General features: G+C 40.9%; 1 protein-coding gene across 7 annotated transcripts in view; it reads right to left on the bottom strand.

Annotated features, from left to right (window-relative positions):
- ptprt (protein tyrosine phosphatase receptor type T) overlaps positions 1-12,908 on the bottom strand; it is a 415,965-nt gene that overhangs the window by 150,570 nt on the left and 252,487 nt on the right. For all 7 annotated transcript variants that reach the window (XM_042301053.1, XM_042301087.1, XM_042301062.1 and 4 more), the window contains exon 9: positions 8,935-9,044. In XM_042301053.1, coding sequence (XP_042156987.1) covers positions 8,935-9,044 — 110 coding nt within the window. The remainder of the gene's footprint in view (positions 1-8,934; positions 9,045-12,908) is intronic.

Below are 12,908 nucleotides of genomic sequence, written 5' to 3'. Positions count from 1 at the left end.
TTCACAATCAACTGTATTATGCGTCAGTTACAAGCATTTCGCTACACTCGCATTAACATCTGCTAACCATGTGTATGTGTGACAAATACATTTGATTTGGTTATGTAATTTGTCCATGAGATGGGAGAGATAGACCACAAAGACCAGGCAAATTCTAATTTGAATACCTCTGATATACAGTGCATTCAGGAAAGTATTAAGACCCCTTCCCTTTCTCCACATTTTGTTAGGTTATAGCCTTATTCTAAAATTACTCAATCTACACAGGGTACCCCATCATGACAAAGCGAAGACAGGTTTTTAGAAATTTTTGCAAATGTATTATAAATAAAAAACAGAAATACCTTATTTACACAAGTATTCAGCCCTTTGCTATGAGATTTGAAATTGAGCTCAGGTGCATCCTGTTTCCATTGATCATCCTTGAGATGTTTCAACAACTTGATTTGAGTCCACCTGTGGTAAACTCAATTGATTGGATATGATTTAGAAAGGCACACACCTGTCTATATAAAGGTACCAGAGTTGATAGTGAATGTAAGAGGAAAAACCAAGCCATGAGGTCAAAGGAATTGTCTGTAGAGCTCCGAGACAGGATTGTGTCGAGGCACCAATCTGGGGAAGGTTACCATAAACATTCTGCAGCACACAGTGGCCTCAATCCATTTCTGCAGTGTTGAAGTGTGGTGGTTAATATCTTTAATTTCAAATGAGGAGAGACAAACTTATCACACAAGTGAATGATGTGAGTGCTCTGCAATAACGATTGCTGGTTTACGAACCACCCTTAGATGATTTGTTGAGAGCCCCGAAACAAAGGATACAAAGATCTTTTATAGAAAAGATACACCCCCTTAGTCTACATGACAAACAAAATATGTGTGGAATGGGTCACAAGGTTAGGATTTGTATGAAATAAATTAATTATACACAGCAGGCAGTATCTGCTGTAAAGAGTATTCTTATTGTGTGGAAACCAGGGTCTGGGCCCCAAAACAAGGTTCCCCTCATCATTATCCATACCCGAGCCATCTCCACCCTGGTATCTCCCAGTACACAAACACCAACTCTTGCTACAGAATGCGGTCTTTAGGTTTTATCACCAAAGGCATCGTAAATCCAATCTCAGCATTAAGCCCCTAGAGGCCAAACTCAGAAGACTATGCACAGACGAGAGTGTTCTGAGAACACTACTCTATTCCATAAAATAACCATTTGATGCAATAACAGTATAACATAATCTTGTAATTTCGCTCTCACAAAGGTCCCCAAGAACACAGTGGCCTCCATCATTCTTAAATGGAATACGTTTGGAACCACCAAGACTCATCCTAGAGCTAGACACTTGGCCAAACTGAGCAATCAGGAGAGAAGGGCCTTGGTCAGGGAGGTGAACAAGAACCCGATGGTCACTGACAGAGCTACAGAGTCCCTCTGTGGACATGGGAGAACCTTTCAGAAGGACAACCACCTCTGCAGCACTCCACCAATCAGGCCTTTATGGTGGAGTAGCCAGACAGAAACCACTCCTCAGTAAAGGCACATGACAGCCCGCTTGGAGATTGCAAAAAGGCACTTGAAGGACTCTCAGACCAAGATTCTCTGGTCTGATGAAACCAAGATTTAACTGTTTGGCCTGAATACCAACTGTCACATCTGGAGGAAACCTGGCACCATGGTGGTGGGAGCATCATGCTGTGGGCATGTTTTTCAGCGGCAGGGACCGGGAGATTAGTCAGGATCGAGGGAGGGATGAATGGAACAAAGTACAAAGAGATCCTTGATGACAACCTGCTGGGGCGAAGGTTCACCTTCCAACAGGAAAACGGTCCTAAGCACACAGCCAAGACAACGCAGGAGTGGCTTCGGGACAAGTCTCTGAAAGTCCTTGAGTGGCCCAGCCAGGGCTCGGACTTGAAACATCTCTGGAAAGACCTGAAAATGGCTGTGCAGCAACGCTCCCCATCCAACCTGACAGAGCTTGAGAAGATCTGCGGAGAAGGGAGAAACTCCCCAAATACAGGTGTGCCAAGCTTGTAGCATCATACCAAAGAAGACTCAAGGCTGTAATTGCAGCCAAAGGTGCTTCAACAAAGTACTGAGTAAAGGGTCTGAAGACTTATGTAAATGTGATATTTCCATGTTTTATTTTAAATACTTTTTTTTTAAATTAAAAAATGTTTTTGCTTAGACATTATGGGTTATTATGTGGCGATTGATGAGGGAAAAAAACTGTTTAATACATTTTAGAATAAGGCTGTAATGTAACATTTGGAAAAAGTCAAGGGGTCTGAATACTTTCCGAATGCACTGTGTACAAGCAATTGTTAAATGTACAGTACTGTTGTAAAATATGTACTCTATCCGAATCTCTATCCCTATAAGCACTCCTGATCCCCAGCTAAAACCTTGCACTTGCTGTCTTCACTCCAAACACATTCCCAGCCTCTAGCACAATCCCCTCCATCTCCATCCTCCGTGATTCTATGTCAATAGACACACAACTACTTGTGTACATGCTGTGATTCTTACAACAAAATACCACATTCCACCTAGATAAAATGTAATTGTGTCTGTTGTATCTCTATAAATCTATGTATCTCTATCCTGAAGGTGAGAGACAACAAGGGACAGTTGCCACCTCTGCCACTTTACACGTCCCCACAGGCCCCGACGACAGGGAAAAGCAAACTGGGTTGGCTGCGAAGCTCACGAGAGAGAGTCAACCACTCAATTTAGCACATTGCTGACAAACATATAGAAAATAAAATGTTTATCTTCGTGAGGCGCTAACTCGCCCCAATACATCAGGCCATTCACAACAGGTCCTGATTTAGCCCGGTGGCACTCTTCAGAGGTACCATACTGCCATCAGAGGCTGTGGGAGTAATGTGTGCGTTTGTGTGGTCAAAGAGTTGGAAATAGTAGAGCTGAGCACAGCATCATCACAGATCTGAGATTGGCAACTGCATGGGATAATGTGTTTGCAGTTTCTATTAAGGGTGTATTAAGCTATGAGGAAAAATTGGAAGTTGTGTTGTCCTATTCATCTAAATGGAAAAAACAGGCTTCAAGCATTAGAGCAAAATCTCATTCGCCACCTCTGAATACAGACGGTAGCTTTGGTCACTGATCGTCAAAGGTAGAAAAACAAGTTCTATTCCCACAAACTACTTCTGTTTTCAACAAATATCATCAGACACCCAAAAGACTGACGAGGAGTGGGAACATGTTCAACAAAACAGAGATCAACACAAAGCATTCAATTGCTGAAGTATTTTGCATGCAGACAATGCTTGGTGAAAAGTAAGAGGGCACACTACAGAAAGAAAGCTACCTCAAACAGATTCTTCAGCACTGATTAATGCAAAGTCATTATGCGTCTTCTTTTTTTTCTGCGCAAGTCTTTCATATCTTCCCTTTCTCTTTTTTTGTCAGCAAAGGCAATTAATTTCAGAAAAGCCTTGATAACTCGATAGTACAAAGTTGCTTTGTGAAAAACTGTGAGTGAGAAGCCTGTGTGTGTGTGCGTATGTGTGTGATCAAAAGGCAGAATCCTAATCCTGAACACATCCTCAACCTGGCGCCTGGTGGCGCTCATTTTAGGGGGCCCTGTTTTTGTACTCATACAGTATATTAATGTGTGTGTGTGTGTGTGTGTCTGCATCTGTATGTGTATGTGTGATTCAGTGCTTGAACCTTGCCATTACACTTTGCTTGAACCCGCAGTCATGCCACTGCTGTTCTACCATTAGCGTAGCTTAGAAGTCAACCCAGGTCACAGGAACTGACGGTTGCTTATAATACATGTATCAGTCATGGCGCATGTATCTGTTTGACATGTCAGCTATCTGGTTTGCATGATGTGAAAAAGGTCAGACGGTTGTTTGTAAACGGACATCAGCATTGCGCATGGTTCATCTGTGAAGTCAAGTCAATGAGAGCTAAGAAAACATGTAAAACCCAATTGCAGTGATGACATTTTAACTTGTATGAATGATAACATAGGTGTTAGCTCCCATTGATCCAGTGACTGGGTTATATGATCATACTACCTCTCTGACTGGGAGGCAGACCGTAGCGTACTGTAGCACAATGTTACAATATAAATCCAAAGGAATACGAAAACCAGCATTTCTAATTGGATGAGTTAAGACAGCGAGCACCTCTCTGTTTTACTCATTTTCTGAGCGATCTTTCCCATTTAAAAAATAATAAACACGACCCTGGTACTAGAATGGATTACAGACTGTACTTTGATTATTTCTAGTGAGCGGGGATCAGAGCTAGCCTAGCAGGATGGGGGCTAATACTGCTGGGGATCAATATCTCTTACAGGTTGTAATGCAACAAAATAGGAAAAACTCAAGGGGGATGAATACTTTTGCACTGTAAACCAAATACTTTAAGCAATGGGTTTTTTTTCTGGCCACTTCTCTGTAAAGTGAAGTGTACAGTTTAAAGTGGTCCAATGGGCAGATACCTCCTTGTGAAGCCTCCTTCAGGGTTATCAAGTATATAAACATTTGAAATACATTTAATGTCAATCTTTTTTGTATTTGATTAGTGTTTAAGTATATTAAATGCATATAAAATGATCTAAATTGGGACATTTCTTCTTTGTATATTAGATAAAGAGAAAAATAAATATACTTTGAATACACCTGAAGTACATTATGTATATTTCTCATAAACTAGGAAAATACAAAAATGGTCATTTGAATTACAATTCCTGTATTTTCTTTGCAAAAAAAGTATATTTATAATGTGATTTAAGTATAATTTTACATGTACACTTCTAATCATTAACCACTGTAGCTAATATCATTTGCCATGTAAAGGTTACCTTCATTGACCAAGGAATCTTCTCAACCAATTTGAACAAGTTATTTACAGCAGTTGTTGCTGAAGCAGCAGTTTACAAATAATGCTTTGGAGAACTGTGCACCAGTGGAATTCTACACTTTAGTGGTTCACATTACGGTGGTAAATGTTTAATATGTAATGTGTAATTAAAAGTACAACATTATTCAGTTTGAAAATGAACATCAAACATTTTAATAAGCTACATATGAGGAACAATATCCTATTATAAATCAAAACTGCAGAAAAGGATGCTAGGGAATATGCAAAAAACTTTGAATATGCATTTTTTAAACTTTACTTTAAATATATTGTGCACATTTAAATTAAATATACCTATTTGAAAGTATATTTAAGTATATTTTCTTGAGATTTGAAAAATTGTACTCTCAGGAAGCATGTTCCTCAGCTGTGCATGTTTCCTTATGCGGAATAAACAATCGTTATTATTGTCAACTTTTTCTGCGCTCTTCTGAACAGGAATTCAGAAAGTACTTCAAAACTCATTATTGGTGAAGATGCAGTGCCTTGCGAAAGTATTCATACCCCTTGGATTACTTCACATTTTATTGCTACAAAGTTGGATGACATTTTTTTTGTCAACAATCTACACAAAATATTATAATGGAATATTTTTTTTCAGATTGATAGAAATGAAATAACTAAAACATAGTTTTCAGAGTCAATACATGCTAGAAACACCATTGGCAGCAATTGCAATGGTGAGTTTTCTTGTGTAAATCTCTAAGAGCATTACACACTTGGATTGTGCAATATTAGACGTTTATTCTTTTCAGAATTCTTCAAGCTCTGTCCAGATGATGGGGATCATGACAAGACAGCAATTTTCAAATCTTGCCATAGATTTTTAAACTGATTTAAATCAAAACTGTCTGCTTTGGCCACTCAGGAACATTCACTGTCTTGTTGATAAGCAACTTCAGTCTAGATTTGGCATGTGTTGTCGGTTATAGTCCTGCTGAACAGTGACTTCCTCTCCCAGTGTCTGTTGTAAAGCAGATGGAAGAAGGTTTTCCTCTAGGATTTTGCCTGTGCTTAGCTCCACCCGGTGTCTTTCTGAATGTCCTTGAGTGTCACCAGCCAGAGCCCGGACTTGAACCCAATCGAGCATCTCTGGAGAGACCTGAAAATAGCTGTGCAGCAACCCTCCCCATCCAACCTGACAGAGCTTGAGGGGGATCTGCAGAGAAGAATGGGAGAAACTCCCCTAATACAGGTGTGCCAAGCTTGTAGCGTCGCACTCAAGAAGACTCGAGGCTGTAATTGCTGCCAAAGGTGTTTCAAAAAAGTACTGAGAAAAGGGTCTGGATACTCATGTAAATGTGATATTTAACTTTTATAAATTAGCAAACATTTCTAAAAAACAGTTTTTGCTTTGTCATCACGGGGTATTGTGTGTAGATTGATGAGGGGATTTTTAAAAAATCCATTGTAGAACAAAATGTGTAAAAAGTAAAGTCTGAATACTTTCCGAATGCACTGTATACTGTTCTATCCTACGTATTCTACAGATATACTAAATATTCTATCCACATAATGTCCATAATGGCTATACATTCCATCACACACAAGCACACATACAGTGGGGAGAACACGTATTTGATACACTGCCAATTTTGCAGGTTTTCCTACTTACAAAGCATGTAGAGGTCTGTAATTTTTTATCATAGGTACACTTCAACTGTGAGAGACGGAATCTAAAACAAAAATCCAGAAAATCACATCGATGATTTTTAAGTAATTCATTTGCATTTGAACCTGTTTGTTGGTTCATATTAGATTGTTACAATGCAGGCCTTTTTGAACAGTGTCACGTCTCTATGCATATTAGTGTGTTTACCATCACCAAAGGTTTCAGCCCCACACCACCCTCTGCCCACCTCGCCACATCCTCTCCCGCCTCCTTTATTTTCCCATTTGAGGATATTGTCCCTAATCTAATTTGCCCGTGGCCTAAAAGCGAGAGAAGAGTCCTTTGGATCCTCAGATCTCCCAGATGATTCCATCGGAGTTTTTTAATCCAATCAATAGGGGTAATTATATGCAATTACACCAAATGGGAACGCATTGTACTGGACGTAATTTTTTTTTAAATATTCGGACAATCCTGTTATGGACGAGACGGCAAAAGGCTAATTTCATATTAATGATGCTGGCTCGGAAACAAAAGCTACTTGTAAATTGAAAGTCGGCCCAGATTCAGACACACAGAATAAAATGTAGAAGGAGCCTTTTGTCCGTCCCTCGCCCTTTCACTCACACAAACATGCATTTAATGGACCACCAAGGTAATTTGATTTTATTTTAACAAAGTTATACGATCTCATATAGAAAGAAATGTAACAGCAGATCAATACTTATTTAGTGTGGACTGTCCATAGACTGCAGAGTCTACTTCGAAATGAATGACAGTCTACCTTTCTAAACAATGGTTCAAAAAGGACTCCACTCATCATAAGACTTTATGGTGCCTTTTCTCTGCAGCTCATTGACACCCTTTCAAGGCCTAGCTAATGTCACAGCACCGTGGTCCAGGGGAAATTACATGCAAATCTGAAAATGGTCATCTGAAAATCAACTCTCCCTCTATTCTGTCAGAGAGCATCTCTGGTAAGACCACAAGCTTTACGTGTTAGCCATGTTGGATAGTTCACAAGAAGGGTTGGCTGGTACACTACATGACCAAAAGTACATGGACACCTGCTCGTCGAAACATCTCATTCCAAAATCATGGGTATAAATATGGAGTTGGTCCCCCCTTTGCTGCAATAACAGCATCCACTCTTCTGGGAAGGCTTACCACTAGATGTTGGAACATTGCTGCGGGGACTTGCTTCCATTCAGCCACAAGAGCATTAGTGAGGTTCTTCCACAACGATCTTGACAAACCATTTCGGTATGGACCTTGCCTTGTGCACGAGGTCATTATCATGCTGAAACAGGAAAGTGCATTCCCCAAACTTTTGCCACAAATTTGGAAGCACAGAATCGTTAAGATTTCCCTTTAATGGAATTATAAGGGGCCTAGCCCGGACCATAAAAAAACAGCCCCAGACCATTATTCCGCTTCCACCAAATTTTAGTCGGCACTATGCATTTGGGCAGATCGCGTTCTCCTGGCATCTACTGAACACAGATTTGTCTGTCGGGCTGCCAGATGGTGAAGTGTGAGTCATCACTCCCTAGAGGTTTCCACTTCATAATAACAGCACTAACAGTTGACCGGGGCAGCTCTAGCAGGATAGAAATTTGACAAACTAACATGTTGGAAAATTGGCATCCTATGATGGTGCCACATTGAAAGTCACTAAGCTCTTCAGTAAGGCCATTCTACTGCCAATGTCTGTCTATGGAGATTGCATGGCTGTGTGCTCGATTTTATACACCTGTCAGCAACGGGTGTGGCTGAAATAGCTGAATCCACTAATTTGAAGGGGTTTCCACATACTTTTGTGTATATAATGTATTTTAACGACTGCCAGATTAATAATAATAATTATTGATTGTATTTATTTAGCGCTTTTCCACCTAGGTGCTTAAACAGCTTTAAGTAAGGGGGGAACTCACCTCTACCACCATCAATGAATGGCACCCACTTGGGTGATGCACAGCAACCATTTTTGAGCCTGAAGACTCACCACACATCAGCTAGCATGGTGGAGAGGTGAGGAGTCAGGAAATTCATGTAATTTCCCATATGAAAGGCAACACCCTCGGCAGGACAATGTTCCCTTTACTGCCCTGGGGCACTGGAATCACCTTAGACCAAGAGTGCCCCCTTCTGACCTGCCAAAACAACTTCCAGCAGCATCTGGTCTCCCATCCAAGGACCGACCAGGACCGATCCTGCTTAAAGTTAAGCTTCTTAATTTGTGAAAAAAATATAATTGAGAGCTGGGAACTATGAGTAAGACAAAGTGTGAAATATGAGAAAAATATGTTGTGTTGTGCAAGTTGAGGATATAATTCTGAGCATATTTCCCGTGTGCTGAGGAAGTGAGAAAATAACCCTGTTAGCAGCTGCCATGATGACCTGTCGATGAGACTCACCTCGTAGAGCGTGATGACGCCATTGGTCTCGTTAGGTGCCTTCCACTGCATGAAGATCTTCTCCTCGTACGGTCCGGTCTGGATGGATTCCAAAGGAACAGAGCCAGGAACTGGAGGAAAGGAAAGACACACACAGGTGTAAGGGAATGTTCAAGCAAAGTATGAGAGCAAGTTTGAGCACTAAAAACACACACATACTGTATGTGCATGACATGCACACACCCACACGCACACCACTGTGATCAGCCACTTGGTGCACAACACCATGGTCTGAGAACAATTTAACCATTCAACGATGTAGCGTAGTATCCGAGACGTTACAGCGCAGCACACTCCAATCATCCAAAGAGTGTCACACACACCAAGCAAAATAATTATTTACAACACTACTCCAATTTCTCCAGCACTTGACAGACAGGCAGCCAAAGGCAATAAAGCAGATGGAAGAAGGCCCAATCTAGCAGCATTCACTCCTTCAGAAAACAATTTACTGAGCATGCGAACGTGTCAGTCATTTTCAGCACACTCCTCACACTTCATTGAGCGTGGTTTACGTTTTGCACACATGTTGACACAGACACACACCGTGTACGTGCTAGACACAAACAGTATCGAGTGAGGTCTTTGAAAGTGGTAATTCATCTAAATGTTAAAGGAGGAAGAGCGCATCGGTGGCTTAACCCTAGGACTGGTGGAGCAAGCGTTCGATGGAAACCTCCTCAGGGATCAATCTTCACTCCCTTTGATTTGATATTCATTTATGGCAGTCTAATGAGTTATATACCTTCCAGCCAGGAGAAATTTCATGGTAATAGCCCTGTTAAAAGGCCATTTAGTCCAACTTCAAACACACGTTTGCATTAAACACTCCCACTCCACAATAATCGGCAGGGCAGATAAGAAAAATGTGCTGGTCTGGAACGATACCGGCTTTAGCTACCTCAACAGGGCAGATGGCGGGATAGAGGGATGGTGAGCTACAGGGATGGGAACTGGACTATTTGACACATTGCTAAGCTTTAATGAGGATGTGTTATTCTAATGCAACTAAATACAGTGAGCTCCAAAAGTATTGGGACAGTGTCAGTGTTGTTGCTGTTTTGGCTCTGTACTCCAGCACTTTGGATGATACTATGAAGTTATTTTAATTTTAAACTATATCGAAATGTAATCTATATCATTTAAAAATGACAGCACTTTTTGTACATTTTAGGGGACCAAAAGTATTATGAAAAATTAACTTACATTGAGTGTACAAACATTAGGAACAGCTTCCTAATATTGAGTTGCACCCCCTTTTGCCATCCGAACAGCCTCAATTCATCGGGGCATGGACTCAAGGTACCAAAAGCGTTCCACAGGAATTCTGGCCCATGTTGACTCCAATGCTTCCCACAGTTGTGAAAAGTTGTCTGGATGTTCTTCCAGTGGTGGACCCTTCTTGATACATACAGAAAACTGTTGAGCGTGAAAAACCTTTGCAGTTCTTGGCACACTCAAATCGGTGCACCTGGCATCTGCTGCCATACCCCGTTCAAAGGCACTTAAATATTTTGTCTTGCCCATTCACCCTCTGAATGGCACACACACACCTTCCATGTCTCAAGACTTAAAAATCCTTCTTTAACCGGTCTCCTCCCCTTTAACTACACAGATTGAAGTGGTTTAACATGTGACATCAGTAAGGGATCATAGCTTTCCCCTAGTCAGTCTATGTCATGGAAAGATGTGTATGTGTACTAAAGTAGTCAAAAGGTTAGTATTTGGTCCCATATCCCTAGCACGCAATGATTACACCAAGCTTGTAACTCTACAAACTTGTTAGATGCATTTGCTGTTTGCTTTGGTTGTGTTTTAGATTTTTTTGTTCCCAATCGAAATGATTGGCATATAATGTATTGTGTCATTTTGGAGTCACTTTTATTGTAAATAAGAATATAATATGTTTGTAAAGACCTCTACAATAATGTGGATGCTACCATGATAACGGATAGTCCTGAATGAACCGTGAATAATGATGAGTGAGAAAGTTACAGACGCACAAATATCACACCCCCAAGACATGCTTATCTCTTACCATCACAAAAACAGGGGATGCTATAATGCTGTTGTTTTTTTTTTTTTTGGGGGGGGAGGGGTGATATTCATGGGGTACAAAGCCAAAACAAACTGTCACTGTCCCAATACTTTTGGAGCTCAGTGTAGTTTGTGTCCCATTTGGAAGAATTGGTTCAAGATGTAATTCAAAGATATTAGTCTTGTCATTCTCCGATGAAATTATGAAATGACAGTGTCCACTTCATAATTTAAATGTGGAATATGATAATGGACCAAGATGAAAGCACACACAATCCATACTTGTTACATGAGGGTTTTCATAAACAGGTGTTGTGTGCCGCCATACCTTGTGCACATATGCAGAGTTAAAACATTGAAATAATTTTTGGATTGGTGATTTAAAACAGGCCTTGATTAGCCTGCCTTGCCTGGTGAGAGCATATCAAATTACCTTAAAAATGAATTACATTACATGAATTAAACAATTACATCTGCCTTTCCATTCTGCATCTTAAAAGTTCATCTGTGTGTGTGTCTGTGTGCTGGAGGCAGGAATAAAGGCTTCATCAAAACGATATATGCCACTGTAACACATGCATCAAAACTCGATTAACTTCCTGTCTACAGAGTGTCTGAGTGGCATGTTTCATTAAGCTGGTAGCGAGGATAACATTTCTCTTGTCCCCCCCTCCCCCGCCAATTGTGACGTGAACGCATCGGCTGTTTGACGACCTTAGAAAAAAAATGTGTCTCCATTGACAGTCCATGTTAATTCCTGACATTATCTTTAATGGTGCTAGTAAGACTTTACGTGATTTGGTGAGTGGTATCAATAGGCTTAATTTAGACCTGAATCACTCACGATAACTACAGTAACTGTCCAGGGAACATACCAACGAAAGTCTGAAGAGCTGCTGGTGTAGCAGCTAGCCTAGCTGCGAGTTAGCTATCAAGCTAGTGAGGTTTCCTTGAAAGCTTGAACACAGCCTGCAAAGCAGTTAGCCCTTGTGGCCTGCCCTGTCTGGAAATAGGTGGAATAGCAGCATTAGACTAAGTTGCTACCATGTCATCCAAGGCTAAAGCCAGTGGGAGTAAGGGAGAGGACAGTGTTTATCACAGGTGAATGATCTTTCAAATGAACAAAAAAAGGTTGTAGAGGTAGTTGTTTCAACAACCGGAAAATAGCTTCAAGAGCTTTGGACTCAATTATACTAACATGAGAATGAACGATCTGACCAGAGAGGTCCAGGACCTTAAGGACAGTTAGCAGTTCTCCCAGGGAGAAGTGGATGTCCTGAAAAAGTCTTGCAGCCTGATGATAACAAACTGTAAGCACACGCGAGATGATATCAGCACTGTCTTTCAATCATAATTACAGGGAAAACAGACTATCTAAAGGGACAATTGAGGAGGAATACCATCATTGTGGATGGCATACCAGAGTCTTCACAGGAGAACTGGGCAGAGTCTGAGGAGAAAGAAAAATGATCACTGAGAAGCTGCCGATGGATCACCAGTCCGATAGTGATCCAGTTCCTAAGGTTTAAGGACAAAATGGCTGTTCCTGAGCGAGCTATCAAGGACTACTTGAAAGCTGTGCGCACGACGTGCAAAGAACTTATCCCAGCCATGAAAGCTGCCAGAGAGCGTGGGGACATTGCTTCAATCTGCTACGACAGGCTCATTGTTTACCCTCCCCCTCCAAAGGTTGGGAGGAGTGAGACAGCCTAGCTTCCGGGTCAGTAGCTTAAGCCCCATATCACACATACACATAGACACCAGCCTGATTGACTGACTCTATTAGGCAAACAATGTTCTTGTCATGTGTGTTAAATATATATATACACTACTCAAAAAAATAAAGGGAACACTTAAACAACACAATGTAACTCCAAGTCAATCACACTTCTGTGAAA

This window comes from Oncorhynchus tshawytscha, linkage group LG02, assembly GCF_018296145.1.
Source record: "Oncorhynchus tshawytscha isolate Ot180627B linkage group LG02, Otsh_v2.0, whole genome shotgun sequence".
Lineage (NCBI taxonomy): Eukaryota > Metazoa > Chordata > Actinopteri > Salmoniformes > Salmonidae > Oncorhynchus > Oncorhynchus tshawytscha.
The sequence above is the reverse complement of the archived record's forward strand: the minus strand, read 5'-3'. Positions and strand labels throughout refer to the sequence as shown.